The sequence below is a fragment of the Caenorhabditis remanei genome, chromosome II (genome assembly GCF_010183535.1).
Source record: "Caenorhabditis remanei strain PX506 chromosome II, whole genome shotgun sequence".
Lineage (NCBI taxonomy): Eukaryota > Metazoa > Nematoda > Chromadorea > Rhabditida > Rhabditidae > Caenorhabditis > Caenorhabditis remanei.
This window is the reverse complement of record NC_071329.1, coordinates 8,301,776-8,317,849: the sequence shown is the minus strand read 5'-3', so window position 1 is coordinate 8,317,849 and position 16,074 is coordinate 8,301,776. Positions and strand designations below refer to the sequence as shown.

At 40.2% G+C, this 16,074-nt stretch overlaps 5 protein-coding genes across 5 annotated transcripts; 2 read left to right on the top strand and 3 right to left on the bottom strand.

The window, feature by feature from the left end:
• Window positions 1-291: 291 nt before the first annotated feature.
• Window positions 292-3,509, top strand: GCK72_005308 (uncharacterized protein; the record flags this gene model as incomplete). Its single annotated transcript, XM_003117300.2, has 11 exons — window positions 292-461; window positions 512-1,043; window positions 1,089-1,226; window positions 1,274-1,597; window positions 1,648-2,385; window positions 2,433-2,605; window positions 2,650-2,770; window positions 2,817-2,915; window positions 2,961-3,119; window positions 3,177-3,257; window positions 3,303-3,509. 11 exons carry the CDS (start codon window positions 292-294, stop codon window positions 3,507-3,509), a joined length of 2,742 nt encoding a protein of 913 aa, XP_003117348.2.
• A 654-nt stretch (window positions 3,510-4,163) lies between these two features.
• Window positions 4,164-6,350, bottom strand: GCK72_005307 (uncharacterized protein; the record flags this gene model as incomplete). The annotated part of the gene is made up of 10 exons (XM_053725130.1): window positions 4,164-4,291; window positions 4,336-4,619; window positions 4,667-4,885; window positions 4,936-5,117; window positions 5,166-5,261; window positions 5,389-5,589; window positions 5,635-5,909; window positions 5,958-6,107; window positions 6,157-6,234; window positions 6,278-6,350. The coding sequence occupies 10 exons, from the start codon at window positions 6,348-6,350 to the stop codon at window positions 4,164-4,166; spliced, it is 1,686 nt and encodes a 561-aa protein (XP_053589324.1).
• Window positions 6,351-6,871: 521 nt separating this feature from the next.
• GCK72_005306 (uncharacterized protein) lies at window positions 6,872-9,674 on the bottom strand (the record flags this gene model as incomplete). The annotated part of the gene is made up of 8 exons (XM_053725129.1): window positions 6,872-6,916; window positions 6,969-7,172; window positions 7,220-8,062; window positions 8,111-8,391; window positions 8,520-8,600; window positions 8,647-8,703; window positions 8,751-8,783; window positions 8,999-9,674. The coding sequence occupies 8 exons, from the start codon at window positions 9,672-9,674 to the stop codon at window positions 6,872-6,874; spliced, it is 2,220 nt and encodes a 739-aa protein (XP_053589323.1).
• GCK72_005305 (uncharacterized protein) lies at window positions 9,198-9,776 on the top strand (the record flags this gene model as incomplete). Its single annotated transcript, XM_053725128.1, has 1 exon — window positions 9,198-9,776. One exon carries the CDS (start codon window positions 9,198-9,200, stop codon window positions 9,774-9,776), a length of 579 nt encoding a protein of 192 aa, XP_053589322.1.
• Window positions 9,777-11,379: 1,603 nt separating this feature from the next.
• Window positions 11,380-14,145, bottom strand: GCK72_005304 (uncharacterized protein; the record flags this gene model as incomplete). Its single annotated transcript, XM_003117043.2, has 8 exons — window positions 11,380-11,676; window positions 11,722-11,967; window positions 12,016-12,464; window positions 12,514-12,865; window positions 12,913-13,581; window positions 13,626-13,832; window positions 13,881-13,993; window positions 14,040-14,145. The coding sequence occupies 8 exons, from the start codon at window positions 14,143-14,145 to the stop codon at window positions 11,380-11,382; spliced, it is 2,439 nt and encodes an 812-aa protein (XP_003117091.2).
• Between the last annotated feature and the right edge of the window lie 1,929 nt (window positions 14,146-16,074).

The following is a 16,074-nucleotide window of genomic DNA, read 5'->3' as shown; positions in this document are numbered from 1 at the left end:
TATCAAGAGCTTTACCTTCTCAACCCATTTTATCAATCTCATGATGATCCCTGTTTTAATGCCTCCAATATAAATATCCAAACTGTTTTATTTTATTTCTTTGAGAATCCCTAGAATTAGAATCAAATTTCAATTTCCTTGTTCTCTTGCTTCTAATGAAGATTCATGTTCACATGCTACTCCGTCAGTAAAAACGAACGAGTTGTCTTTCTCACTTGCGTGGTAATTTTACTTCGACTTCTGCAACTTTTTAAATTTCGATCATCCGAGATTCCACCGCGGCATTTCAGTATGTTGTCTGGGACCGCCGAGGCGCAATTGGTCCTTGATAAAGGTCTCCGAGGTACTCCCACAGAGCAACTAGCAACGATCTCACAGCTCAGTCGGTTAATTGAAGATCATCCAGTGCCAACATTTGTCAATGCAATGCTTCTTCGAGTTGCCGATGCATTCAAGGATGGGTGAGAATTCCTCGCACAGAACTCAAGTTTTACATGAAATAGTACTTCAGAAGTCTACCTTTGCGTGTTGCCATTGCCCGTGCTCTCAGCCAATGTGGATCACATTTAACACTTGCATTTTCTGTTCCCGAAATATTCCGAAGATTTCTCACAGTCAGTCATTCGAATGATCCGAACGCTCGCGAGACAGTTCTAGATGTTCTCGCTGAACTATCACCACTTCTTCCGGAATCCAATCAATGCCATCATTTGATTCGGGAATCACTTTCAACCGACAATGAAGGTGAATATCGAGCGACGTGCCGTGCACTCAAAGCATTCGCATCATTATCACATTCATTTGCCGAATCGATTGTACTACAAATTGGAAAGATTCTCGAAGAAGATGAAGTTTCAGAATCAAGAAAAGTTATGTTGTGCTCCTCGTTTTCCACAATGAGCGCAACGGCTCAAGTAGTTGAACAAGTGTTTGAAATCGCAAATATTATTCTTCGTAGAACGATAAGTGATGAATATTTCAATGCATTCTTGAGCTCCACAACAAGTTTGTGCATCGAAATTAGATACGCTATTTCTAAGCAGGTGAGCTCAGAGTTTCATAATCTTTGTAGTGGATATATTTTGCAGATAGCACTGTTGTTAGACCTTCTGAATCCATCAGAACGAGACGGCCCTCTTCCGTCAAAAGCTCGGCGTTCGATTATTTTGAAGGAACTGAGGCGATTAGCCAATTTTTCAAATATTTGGACAGAAGAACAAGTTAATGTAAGTATTCGACAGTTCATTTTATATATACAAAATATTGCTTCCAGATATTTGTTGGATCATTGCAACCTGGAATGAATGATCGCTCTCTTATGGATTTCTTCGAAGCAACCACATCGCTTTCCAAGAATTGTCCACAATCAAATCTGTCTTCATTAAAAGGTCTCGTAATGTCAAATACTGGATACGGATCACATGTTAATCCAGAAGTCAGCATACGATTTGTGTATTTCGCATCTCAAGTTTTCTGTTCCCCACGAGCGTTTGAAAATGAGACTCCTGAGTTCATCGAATCAACGATGACTGCATTCACAGTTGTTGTGGTGAGCACGTGCACTTGTGGTAAACTAAAAAGACGATTAGCTTCAAAGGTAAATTTGAAACACGAATTTAATTTCGAACCAACTTTTTAATATTTCAGTTGTACCGTGCAGTTGGTGACCTTTTGCTCACGTACCCTCATACACAGTACCCCTTTGCATTGATGATAATTTCTGCCGTCTTCTCTGCTTTTGATTCTCCAATTACCAACGATAACAATCAAAAAGAACGTCTGGAGTTGATGTGTCGACTGGTTGATTCTGAGAAGTTATATATCCTAGAGATTCAAAAATGGGCGTGTTCAGTGAGAAACGAGAAGAAAAGACTATTTGATGCATATCCTAGTGAATTCTCATATCTATGCGTCGCTGTTGGTACTTCAATTCCTCCAGATTTTCCATCTGTTTTCTACAATGATTGCTCAGTGTTAAAGTACGACACAGCACGGAGTGCGTTCAGAAATGGACACTGGAAGAAGGTGGCAGCTCCGAACTTGGAAAGTATTGATCTGACGATAATGCCACAATTCGAGAGGAACTGGATCACTGCTCTCCGAAACATAGCCGAATCACAGCTGACTGAATTAGGACTTGATGAACTAGAAAAGCAACAAAGTCATTTAATAAGTGCCCTTGCTGCATTGAAATCAGAAAAAACCCACCTTCGATTCGGAGGAGATCTTCGTTTCCCAATTGGAATGGTATCAGCAATGCTATCGAGTTCTTACGCGTATTTTCACATGGCCTCAGTGATGCAACCATTTTTAACGTGCTTATCGGGAGCTCTAAAACCTGATGCCTTCTTCAATCCAGTCATGTCAAAACGATTCTTAGTCGCTGTAAGAATTAATTCTGAAGTAGTAATTCGCCGATTTAAAACTTTTAGCTTACATCATGTGAATCTTCTCTCAATGATGCTCTTGCGGAATGGTCATCTTTGTGCCGAGCTAGTTTTTGTGCTGATCCAACATCATTCGATCTCATAACTCTTTTCTATCTGCGCATCTCAATTCTTCTGGTGGCTGTCAAAGTTCTCCTGAAGAAGCAATCTCCAGATACGTGAGTTACAGTACTATAGAAAATCACTTCAATCAGTGTTCCAGAATCATCCAAATACCGGCATTAAGGAATGCGCGGACATGCTCACTACTTCAAAGAGAAAGACTTGAGTGGGCTATCAATAAAATTCGGACCCTTCAATCTATCAGCACACCGAATATCAATGTAAAAATAGACTGGTTCTAGAATGTCCTATTTATACCAATTTAAGATCATCAAAACTCTCTACACAATCACGGAACAACTCGCCACAACTCCATACATGCTTCCCAGATTTTTCTTCCAACAATTCTACTTCGTGGATTTCAAGGTGATTTTATCGGTCATGTTGGCATTTTCTAATAATAAATTTTAGTTATCAACAACTCCACAAGCTGAAAGAAACGAAACAGTGACTGTTATGAGTGGGGATACAGTTCCTGTTCGCGTTGATGGTGCAATTACTTCAACTCATCCATCACCAATTCGTTCGATTATTGTCTTTGCGGAAGTCGTGTGTCCGACCAGTCATACTGTACGTTTGAATATTTTTCGAATTTCATGCGTTTATTCTTTTTTCTTTCTTTTTCAGAAAAGCCAAATTTTGAAAGAAGTAGTTGATCCGACTGATAACAAGTACTTCACTGCTCAATTTCTTCTCACATTCAAAACGGTTTGACTCGGTATAAAATTACCAGAAAATATCGTCATTTTTCAGACATGCGAAGTGAAATTCCGAATAGAGTTTATTGATCAAATTTCTCGGAAGCAGTGGAATGCCGATGGAGGATTGACACTTCCGATCATGGTTCGGGAAAAACCACAACCAACTGTACCCGAGATGAGACGAGGGCCAGTGTCCATTCCAACTGATCCCAGACAAATGGTTCGAAACTCAATGTTCCCTCTTCCAGACCACATCTAAAAGAGATGAAGAATTGATTCTAGTTTCAATAGTTTCTCGTTGAATATATAAATTATTTGGAAAGTTTTAAAGTTATGAAAAATAAAGCATACTTGTCAAATCACGGGCCGGCCCGCGGGCCGGGCCGGGCCGGGCCCGCTGAAAATTTCAGGGCCCGGGCCGCCCCGCAGGGCCCGCAGCAAAAAATTATTTTTGAAAAATAGAATCGAAAGTGTTGGAAATTAAATTTTTTCTTCGGTTTATACTAAATCGAGGTCGGGGGATTCGATAAGACTACTTTCAGAAGCCTCCAGCAAGTTCTTGATCCTGATTCTTATCATCGGCTGATTATCACAGAGACTTTGAGAGGCTCAAAGTTTATAGTGACAAAATAACTTATTCTGACAATTTCCGTTTTCACTTGTTGTCTTTTTATAATTTCTAATCAATAATATGTTTGCCATGAAGTAGTAAACGAAAAAACAATGGGAAAACGACGAAAAATTTTTTTTTCAATATTTTGACGGGCCGAACGGGCCGGGCCGGGCCGGAAGATTTTTTTAGCGGGCCCGGCCCGGCCCGGCCCGGCCCGTGACAAGTATGAAATAAAGTGATTTATTATTATTTTTTGAAATTAATTGCAAAATATAAAAATATTTCAGGTAAAAAACTATATTATGATCTATGCCAATTTGTTTGATGAGGAAGAATTGTTTCCCCTCGGTTCACAACAATCGTCGTTTTTCTTTCTAATGGGCGGGCGCATCGAGCACAACGACGACATGATGTCGTGGCATGGGCAACTGAAATTATGCAATTAATTTCAGAAATAACTAATGCAACATACCTCCATCCAAAGCAGCTCCTGAGATACTTTTCATCGCATTATCCTGCAAAACGGCGAATTTCTTATCGTACTTCTCGTGTGCCTCTCTCCAAGCTGCTTCGACACGTGGATCCGGTTGAACTATAATCGGACGACTCTCAGTTTTAGTCAACGGATACAGCATTTTCGAATTCTCGTGTAATTGATCTCTCAACTTATCGTATTTCGCTCTTCGGTTATCTCTCATAACCATGTCATCATGAGCTTGACGAGCTTTGAATTCTTCCAGCATTCCGATGGATTGTCTGAAATAACAGATGTTTTCACTATTAATTAAATAATGAGATTTTACTTTATAGTTTGATTTCTCTCCACTTGATTCGTATGTTTCAATCCTTTCAATCTCGCATCTCTCCATCCATGTTCATCTGGTCTCTCCGCCCACCATAACCAGTTTTTATCAGTTGGAGCTCCAACTCTGGCCATTTCCATCTGGAATTCCAGTTGTTTTCTTGCCATCTCCTTCGCATGCTCGATAGATTTTCGTTCGGCTTCCCTGGCATTTGCAAATCTGAAAATACGATGATAAGACCTTTTGAAACATGAATTTTCAGTTCATACTCGAGAGCTGCTCTCGCATTACTCGTCGCATCGATCGCCTCATTTTTCTCGAATTCCGCAATTCGTCTCAACCGTTTCTCTTCAACTTGTCTATCCAGTTCAGCTCTATAAACGTCTTTTCTGGTTCGTTGTTCTGCGTCTCTGATCCGCGGAGACTCATGACGGAATATGTAGTTTTCTTGCTGAAATAAGAAGCATATATTCTGGAAATTCAACAGAGGAACACTTACAACTGGTGACTTTGGTCTTCTCTTTTTCAACTCAATCATTTCTGCATTAACTCTATCAATATGATCTCGAAGTGCCTTGTTTCTTTCTGCTTCTTCCTAAAAGAAATTACTAAACTACAATAGGTTTTTAGATGGTTTGGGATCAGAACCGCCCTGATCAAACATGGTTTTCTGACTCAAATACCGATTAAAACTCTCTAAAACTTTATATAATTTCACGTACTCTCTTAAAAGTTTCTTCCTTCTCTCTTGTCAAATCTTCATACATCTTCGCCCTCTTCATCGTCTCATCATATTTTCTCCGTTCTTCTTCTGCTTGTCTTCTCATTCTTTCCATATACTCATCTTCTGCCTGACATTGAGCACAAATTTCATGTCCATAATAATCATTTTCTTCAAACTTTGTGATAAGTTTTCCACGTTTCTTAAATTTCAGAAGATATTAATAAAAAGTACTCCCTTATGTCACCTCTTCTTCAGTCTCAAACCGAATATTTCCCAACTTTTGTTCCATTTCAATCATCGGATCATCATATTGCCTCTCTCCTCCGAATCCTTTCATAACTCCTCTATCAACATCTCTCCCAATATTTTCTCCTAAATTAAATTTAATATCCATGGGCGGTGTTGAAATCCCACGTGGCATTGGATCATTCGGGTAGATTTCAGAAGGAAGATCCATACGATATCGATCAATATTTGGAATACTTGTCTCATCACCACCCATTAGATTTGCAGGCAGAACTGGAAAGAATTCGAAGATTTCAATGAATTCAGGTCTAGATTTCTTACTCAAACTACCATCGTCTCTTCCGAAATTTGAGATATTTGCGGGTAAATCCATCATCATTTCCCTATTTGATTCAGATAAGAATTGATGCATTCCAGCCCCTGGAGGTGTTCCATTACCACTGATTGGTGGTGGAGTATCCAGTGGAGAAACTGGAAAACTCAATTGGGAATTCTCGGTTTTATTCTCTCAATTTCTTACATTGTGTTGTATAATTCTTCATCATTCTTGGTTCATCTGGAGGCCGAAATCTCGGAGCGTCGAAGTTATCCAACGCTTCTGAATATTCCACGTGGATTCAACCATCTTTCTCTTGTTTTACCTCTTATTTTATCAGCTTCATTTGGCTCTCGATTTCCCATTCGATCATAGAAATACACTTTTCCATAACGCATTCGTCAATAATAGAAATGAGTAATATAAGTGAAGGGAGTCCTATAAAATTGAAAAATACTAAACTAATAATGACTTCTTGTTGGTGTCGCCATATTCCGACGTGCCTGAATTAGAAAACGGTTCACTGCATCTACTAAACTTCCGTAGATATTTATGAAATGCAGATGTGAACCGGAAATCTCCAACTTTTATTTACTTTTGAAATTGGGATTTTCTTTTCTCGGAAAGAAGGAGAAGAAATTCAGAGAATATGGAGAAAAGTGAAGCTCACTTTTGAAGGACGCCATGCACGAAAATAGAACTACCCCGTCTTCAATCAACGAAGAAGATAACTTTTTGGTGAATTTAATATAAAACAATTCAGAATACCAAGCATTTATTGTTTGATTTCACATGCGCAATAATTTATATTTTTGGGTAAGGGGACTTAGAAAACGAGAAGGGGGTATCACAGAAAGCATTGAAAAAAGGCGAAGGTGAGTAAAGGCACTGAAGAGTGACACGTAGCTGGAAGAGAAGATTACTCGACTGTCACCGACTTGGCCAAGTTGCGGGGTCGGTCAACCTGTAAATGTGGTTTTTAGAAACAATATACCACAATACTAATGAAAACTCACATTGGCTCCATTGAGCTCGGCGATATGGTAGGACAGGAGTTGAAGTGGGATGACGGTCAGGATGTTTTGCACACAGTCGACGGTCTTTGGCACGCGAAGAATGTGTTTCATTCCAGCGAGATCTCCCTCTGGAACACTCTGATCAGCAATGATGATTGGAGCTCCCTTGCGGGCAACAACTTGTTGAAGAGCGTTCAGCGACTTCTAAAAAACAGAAAATGAAGTGAAAGCTATTCTTAATATCTTCTTACCTTGTAGACGTTGTCATTGCAAACAACCATGCAAATGCTGAGGAACTCGTCAACCATGGCAAGTGGTCCGTGCTTCAATTCACCGGACATGATTCCTTCGCAGTGCATGTACGAGAGCTCCTTGATCTTGAGGGCTCCCTCGAGACAAGTGGCGAAGTTAAATCCACGTCCCATGATGAGAAGAGACTTTTCCTTGTAGATTTGCTGGGCGATCTCACGAACCAATCCGTCGAGTTGGAGAACTTCTCGAATCAGATTTGGAAGATCATTGAGTGCATCGATGATTTCCAAACGTCTCTTCTCCATAGAGATACGATCATCAGCCAAAGTGAGAGCGAACATGAGGAGGGAGATGATCTGCGAGGTATAGGCCTTAGTCGATGCAACTCCGATTTCTGGTCCTGCATTTATGTGGATTCCGCAGTGAGATTCACGACAGATTGAAGATCCGACAGTGTTGGTAACTCCAATGGTGAGAGCTCCACGTGGCTTACAGTATCTCAAAGCCATCAGAGTATCAGCAGTCTCTCCACTTTGTGAGACGAAGAGGCATACGTCATCACGGAAGATTGGTGTCTCACGATCCAGGAAGTCGGAGGCGAGCTCAACGACAACTGGGAGCTCGGAAAGTTCCTCGAGAATTTGACGACAAGCAATGGCAGAATGGAAAGATGTTCCACAAGCGACCACGATAAGTCGACGGCAACGCTTGATATCCGGAAGGTATTCCTTGATTCCACCGAGCACGACCTGTCCTGATGGGAGAAGACGTCCACGCATAGTGTTGACAACCGAGTCGGGTTGCTCAAAGATCTCCTTTTGCATGTATGTCTTGTAAGATCCCTGAATTTCACCAATTTTATGAAAAACCGATTATAAGTTAATACTGACCTTCATGATTTCTTGAAGCTCCATCTCGAGTAATTGAACCTCTCTCTTTTGCTCTCCATTGTCAGCATGACGGGAGATACGATGGATAGTGAGGGCACCATCTTCAACGAAAGCGACGTCGTCGTCCTCGAGGAAAAGAACTTGCTTGGTGTGCTCAATGATGGCTGCTGCATCAGAAGCGACGAAGTATTCAACTTCCCAGTCGGCAGAGTCGAATGGACGAACGGCGGTTGTGCTTTCCGAGATCTCCAACTTGGCGGATCCATTTGATGATCTGACGGCTGGAAAGATGCAATTAATGATTTGAATTCAAAAGATTGCGTTTAAGAGATTGAATTTAGTTAGTTGGTTTTGCAGGGAATCAGAAGTGGAAGAATCATATAATAACTGTCATGCAAACAAGATCTACCGTTCAAAGAATTCATAAATGCTGACAATCTTCTCTGGGCTTCATCTACTGGCACCGGCAAATTGCAAACTTCTTGAGAATCTAATATTTCTAAATTTGGATAAAAGGGTGTAAAATGGTTCCATACCGATTGAGAGATCCAAGATGTTGTTTGGCGTCTCTACGAAGGATGTCTCATCGCGCACTGAAAGAAAGAATAATAAATAAAGTTATATTAATTTCCAAACTTACAGTGAGTTGCATGGTTGGACATGAAACGACGTCCTGAAAACATGTAAATTAGATTAAATTATCAAAATTAAGGGAACATGCAAGGTTAGTGTAGCGGTGATTTCAAGCAACCAAAAAATAATCCCAATGCAGAAAATTTACCATCAGTCTGTTTTTCGTCTCCCCATTTCCACCCGGCATCTAAAACAGTTCGGCTCAGAATATATTTTTTCAAAATAACTAAATGTCAATTACGGATTAGAACTCACCCTTAGAGAATGAGACAGGGAAGTGGTTGGTTTGGAGTCTCGAGTTACTCTTGATTCCAACGAGAAGTGGGGAACCACGTCTTGATGCAACGAGTTGCCCAGGGAAACGAGACGACTTGAAGGCCAAAGCAAATGCTCCTTCCAATTGTTGGATGACTGTCTCGACCAACTGACGGAACGAGAAGTCAGGATAGCGGTCATGAATGTGTTGGGCAAGCTTGGCAATGACTTCAGTGTCCGTTTCCGACTCGAACTTGTGCCCCTTCTTCTCAAGATATTCCTTGATCTCACGGTAATTGGTAATGATACCGTTGTGAACTACGAGGAACTCGTTCTTGTCGTTACTGCGATGTGGATGAGAGTTAACATCACGTGGCGATCCGTGAGTGGCCCAACGGGTATGTGCAATACCACAGTGGATGTTGTACTCCATATCCATGTCGAGATCGTCGGAGCTCTCCTTGATGTAGTCATTGAGAACAGAGACTTTTCCAGCTTTACGGAGCAATGCGACTTTAGAATGAGGAGACTCAATGTCGTTGGATCCGTCGATAGCGATTCCAGCAGAGTCGTACCCTCTGTACTCCATTCTTTGCAGTCCTTGGACCAAAATGTCCACAATTTCCGATCGCTTCTTCGGCGTCAGGAAGTTGAGGTAGGCGAAGATTCCGCACATTTTGGATTTTTGTACTGGTTAGTAGTGGTGATTACCTGCAATAAAAATATTGAAGTGAACGAACGGGGAACTTGGATTAGAAGCACGTTTAATGAGAAATGAAAATTGAACACCCAGAACGAATATGAAAGGATGAATGAGATTGAAAAGAGGGATTGCGACAAGTCCAGTGTAAACACGAGAGGAGAATGGGCTGATGACCGGTGAAATGGCCGCTACTCTATCTCCGCTGTAGCACCAGATACCATCTTCAACGGCCCGAACGAGGAGCCTCTTGATACTTTTCGTATACCCTTTCAATACGAAAGATACTCGAGACGACAGACATTTTTTGCAATGTTGGACCACCCCAAAAACAGCGCGGAGCGGAAAAATGGAAAACAGTGAGAGACAAGGGAGCCGAGTGAGGGAAAGAGAGGAAGAGGCATAGAGAAAATAAAGAAAAGACACGTGGAGCTGAATCATTTCGATGCGTTTTTGAGGAAAAGAATAGGAAAAACGCCCTTTCATCAAAAAGTCAGCTGTTAAAACAATTTTAAAATATGCCTTACGTAACAGTCTGACAGAGATAAGACGTTTATTCGCCGGGAGTTCGAGCTTCCGGCATTTTAAATGCATCAATGACCAGCAACATGTTAAATATTGTTTAAAAACCAAATATCCACTTCGTCACGTTGTTACAACTTATCAAAATGCCCAAAACGATTCGAGAAAGTGAAATTAAAAAGATCTACGGCCAAATGATAAGTGTTAACAGTTGGTCGACATAGGTCATCTTTTTGATTTCCTACTTTTGCCACCGCTGCAGAAGGAAGAAGAATGAAAAATTGAGAAATGATGTCCCTTTTAAAGTGAAATCGACCAAAGCTCGCACATTATCACATGATCATGAATTTACATATGAATCGTTTCTGATAGCTGCAAAATCGTTTCTAAAGCTGACGTCGAAGTAAACGTTTCACACACGTGTTGTAGCGGATCGGAAGCAATAATGGTTCAGATAACAATGCATGAACACAGAAAAATATAAAACAGCAGACGACGAACAATTAAATGAACTGAAATTAGAAATGAGAATTGTTTCTTTAGCCACTTTCGATCAAACAGCGCTCATTTTTCCCGCCAGTCGTTTTAATGGTGTTTCCCCACTTTCCAGAAAGTTCGAGAGATCACTAAAACACAGTTTGTAGTTTGATCTCCCGGAAAAACACTGTAGGAAGGCAATATGTCTAAAAACTAAACCGAATGCGTTAAAATCAGGAACTCTTTGCAAAATGAAAATGAGAAGACTTGCGGTCGAAGGACAGTAACCTTCAAAGGCGCAGGCTACTGCGATGCCTGGTCTCGCCACGAAAGATAACTATCTAATAACTTATTCATAAACCTTCACAAAATTTCGAGGAAAAACCATTTGATTTCATTAATTCTTTTCCATTTTTCGTACACGAATGACATGATGTTGCATCAGAACATTAATTGAAAAAAATCTAAACGGCGATCAAGATCTTCTGCAATCTGATGACCTCTTCTTCACGTGAAACCCACAGAAACCAGTATTAATAATGTTATTTTCAAATACTGCACGGACGCGTCCGTACCGAAAGATCGACCGGAAATGTTCAAATAGTGAGAGAAAGAATGGTGGTGCAAATCAACAAAATAATAAAACCAGATAACGAAACGGGGACAAATATTCAGATGAGGATTATTCGACTTTGATGTTGATTCTGGCGAACGTTTCTTTTATTTTCATAACGTTTTCATGGTCCAATGCGAAATCATCGTTGAAACTCGTAACGACCTCGTGGAAACGGGTGGATTGCTTCAGTTTCGCAGCAGCGTCTGCTATGGTGATGAAGAATTTCGTAAGGAAGATGTTTCGAATCTGTTGTATCTCTCTACGATGAGCACACATGGGATCTCCGTTGATTCGTGGGCTTAAGAAGTATTCGCCGCGAATTCCAATATTGTTCACGAGTCCGCGGAACATAGGGAGAACAGTCTACAAAACAAAACAGTTCGAGGGTAAAATGTTACTCTTGCTTACATCAAAATGTTGTTGAATCATTCCGAGACGAGTGTTAAGATCAGCTGCCGTCTTTCTGAATACATCATCACGCAATGTCTGCTCTGCGCGAGCACGAACTCTCAAAGAAGCTTCCCAATCGAGGGAAGTTGCGTTATCCATTCGTTTCACTCCGCCCATTATATTCAGCTCTTCTTCAGTAATGGGTGTATATTGAAGCAAAATTCCGAGCTTTAGAGCAATGGTTATGACAAAGTTGTTAACGTCCTATAAGAATTTTATTCAATCTTCGGATTTCAGGGTACTAACACTTACAATGATAGAGCAGAGTCCATAAAATTCAAAGGCTGCGTGCTCAATCTTGTCCGTCGCAATCTGAGACCCTTTATCTTGTTCGTAGAGAGTACCGTCTTGAACGAGCGATAAAACGGTAGTTTCGTTTTCAACTGCCTGTGACAGAAGTTTGGGAAGTTCAAATTGAAGAGCTTTCCGAATAATTTGTCTGACAAGAGCTTCATTCAATGGGGTCTTTCTCATTACTTTTCGAATCAATCTGTTGCATTCTTCAAGAGCAGCTAATGCAGTTTCTTCTCCTCCTACCAATAACCAGTTCCAATGATCAATTTGCTTTTCCAATGTGATCACTTTGCTAGCATCTTCTTTTCTGATTTGTTCGATGAGGGTGCAAGCGCATCTTCCGAAATCGATTTCAGATTGTCTCAATGAGTCCACAAAAATCTCTCGTTCTTTCTCAGACTCCACCACTGAAAAGTATGCAATTAATTGAATATTTTCTTCTTAAAATAATCTCACTTTTCATAGTCTCGACAATCTCGGGAAGTTTCATATCTTCTGGCAGGAACCTCGAATAAAATGCAGCCATTCGCTTATGCGACGTGTTGCCACTACGTGCACGCAGATCATCAAATCCGAGAACAATAACAGCATTTCCGTCGTCATTCGGTTCAAAACCGCTAGCATACGAGACAGCTACGAGATGGAAGAAAATGTCAAGTGCTAGCACGTTGACCTCACAGTGTTTATCGTTCGGTACGTATTCTCCTACAGTATCATTTGCAAACTTGTACAAGTCTTCAATATCGTCATTCAGCATGCCATCGATTACTCGCAAGAGAATATAAACCTCGTTGGATCCGTCATATTGCTGAAAATTCAAACTTTCTATAAATCATTTGAGAAATATTAACTTACAGATCTCAGTTCTTCCAGAATGGATTTAGCAGTGAGTGGCACGTTGAACAATGTCGATATCTTTTCTTGACTCATAGCTCCTTCCGCGGCTAGAATTCGAGCAAGGAATGCAGAGTTTGCGTATGCCCAAACTTTCTCGATCACTGTCTTTCCAGCTTTCAGCATCGGTGAAATGTTTCCACGAATGGCAGATATAAGTGTCCAGTATGCGTCATCTTCTTTTCCTTTGGATTGTTCGATTTGCTTCTGGATCATCTCGTAATATTTGGCACGACGAGTCCTTTTGTGCTCTCCAAAGTTTTTGGTAGTGGCTTCTAATGGAACATCAAGTGGATTCCGAAGCATGGAATGCAATTGCAATTGAGCTCCAATCGCGGACATTCCAAGTGTTGTTGCTAATTCGGCAGCTTTTGCCGTCTCACCGCCTCTGACAAGTTCGAAAAACATGTTGAAAGCCAATTGTTCTAACGCTTGTTCTTCTTTTGTTCCAGGTGCGTCTGGATCTAGAGAAGCATCTTTTGGAGCACCTGTAGAGAAAGTTGGACGCTTCAAACTCATCATGGAGCTGAGACGAATTGATTTTGCTTCATCCAACTTTTTAAACTTCGCTCTAAATTCGGGTTCGTATTGCTTCTCACTGATCGCCTTTTCACTCCAAAGAAGAAGTGCCTGAAATTATAATGTAACGGAAAGCTACTTTCATACAATATTACATAGACTCTTCTGAATTCCACATCATCTACGACCAGCTTACTCAACAAAGAAACCTCAAGAGTTTCATCATACTCGTGAGCCAAGGCTGTGTAAATCGAAAGAACACTAGCAATTTGAACAGCCTCATTGGCGTATTTCTGTGATGCGACAGAATACTTTGCACCAGTTGGAAGTTTACGAGTCTGCGCTTCGAGTTCCGAATAGATCTGCAATTGGAATATTGGAACTTTTGATAAATATTTGAAAAAGGAAACCTCATGTAATCTAGTCCACATTAACGGTGAAATCTGGCCTCCGGGAATATCGAATTGTCCGACTGCCAGAGAGCCTAACTCTTGATACAATTTCTCACACAGATTAGTATGAACTGAAAATATATGTCCGAAATTTCTATTAGAAAGAAATAAACGTACAAATTGAAGTGTATTTGAAGGCAGCCTCATTTTTGCGAGCAATGTCATCGTTGATACCGTCCAATGAGCCAGAGGATTGATCTCCCGAGGCGAACAAATCCGACATTTTGCTGGAAAAAGTGAATTATTGAAAGAATATACTTTTGGTATAGAAATAAATGACAAAATCATTGAAACTGACAAGAAAAAGTGTAGAAAACCTTCGAAATTTGAATTTTTCTTTGTAAACGAAAAAATGCAAACACGCGCTATTGGCACACTACAAAGCGCGGGTTTTTGAATTGAAATGTAGCTGTTTGCAGGAACTTTTTGCAATAATGCATTCTAGAATGGTCTACTGAAAGCTCACAGAAATGAAGTATACGAAATTTTTGTGAAATACCATGGTGTAATATACTAACTATCACTAGAAATAACTCAACCAACCAAACATTCTTTTTTCCAGACGGGAATGTTGAATTCTTCTTGAACCCTTCAGATTTTCAAATTCAAACCAGCAGCAGTATAACTTGTATTTAAAAAATGATTCAATTAAACTTTTATTTTCAGAGAAACCTAACTTCTCAGAAACTTTCTTCAGATTTTTTGACGTATAACATCAGCTTGATTTTTAGTGTCACTGCCCGTTCCCCGGTATTCTCAAGTGCTCCAGAATATAATCCATCACATAAATTACACCAAACCAAAAAAGGAAGCGAACCAGAAGTGTACCCTGGACGGCTGTAGTCGTCCTCTGTGCACCTCTTCTTCTTCTTCTTTTTCTCTTTTTCTCTTCTCCCCTCCACCATTTCATACAATATTTCTCTGCTTTGCTCTCCGTGTGGTCCGACATATTCTAGTTATCCCAATCCCTATTTTCATTTATATCAACGGCTTCTTTGCTTTATTATTCGTGTTATTATCTGCTTTTCGTTCAGCTCCTTTTCAGTTCTACGTGGCAGTTATTCTCGCCGCGATACGCTTTTCAAAATCGTCAAACAATATTTCCCGCCGTCATCATTCAACTATTCTGAATCTGTCGGTAACTTCAGAAAACGGAATCGTTATAGTGGAAACTCAAAATGGAATGGTAAAAGGTGAGTTCAAATAAAGAAGAAAACCTGAAAACAGAAAAAGTGGAAGCCTTAGAAACTTGATATCTGGAGGTGAAGAAGGCGAAAAAATGAGAGAGAAGAGAATGTATTGAATTTCGAACAGCATGTTGAATTACGAAAAAAATACGTAGATATTTTCAACTGGCTCAATTTTTATCTGTTTTTATTTCAATACTTTGGACACTGTTTCCAGGAAACTTGTACACGATTCGATATTTTTTTTAATTGCAATTTTCGAAGAGTACAACTTTTGACGCCTCTAGTAAAGTAGACTACCGTATTGACTTACAATTAGAATTCTAATAAAAATAGAAAAAATTTGGTTTTGTATCCAAAATTTTTTCCCGAAATGATGCATGCAAAAAGTCCTAGATGTTACTAGATATGATGAGTAGAAGCAGGTATTTCTAACTTTCAATTTGATTGCAATTGGTTTGTTTCTCTTCTTTTGAGGTGATCGATTCAAAAGTTTCTTGCTCCGAACATGACGTATCGTATGTGTATTTTGAAACTGTAGTGACGTGGCTTGCTTCAATTTCTATCTGTTTCAATTCTCTTTTTCTTTTCTACCTCTCACTATCTTTTTATCCATTTCAATGTCTTCCAAATCCACCTTCCGGTGTCTGACTGCAGATCCGAACACAATGCGAGAGCCAGCTTCTCTTTCTCTCTTTAGCTTCCCGAGGGCATCTTCATCGCTTTGTGGGCGAGAGCTTCCCCCCAAAGTCAGCATAGTATCTCTGAAGAAATAGTATATGAGATGAAGAGACGCAGATTGTTCGAGAACCGGGATGGTTCCCGCAAGAAAGAGTGTGTAAAGGGCTCCCGTCCCCATCTTCTATCCCAGTCAAAGAGCACATCCAGAGGGAGTAAGATAGGAGAGAGAGCACTCTATTTTTCTCGTAGCTTCTCTCTAATAACTCTTCTTTCGAGAGCTTCTT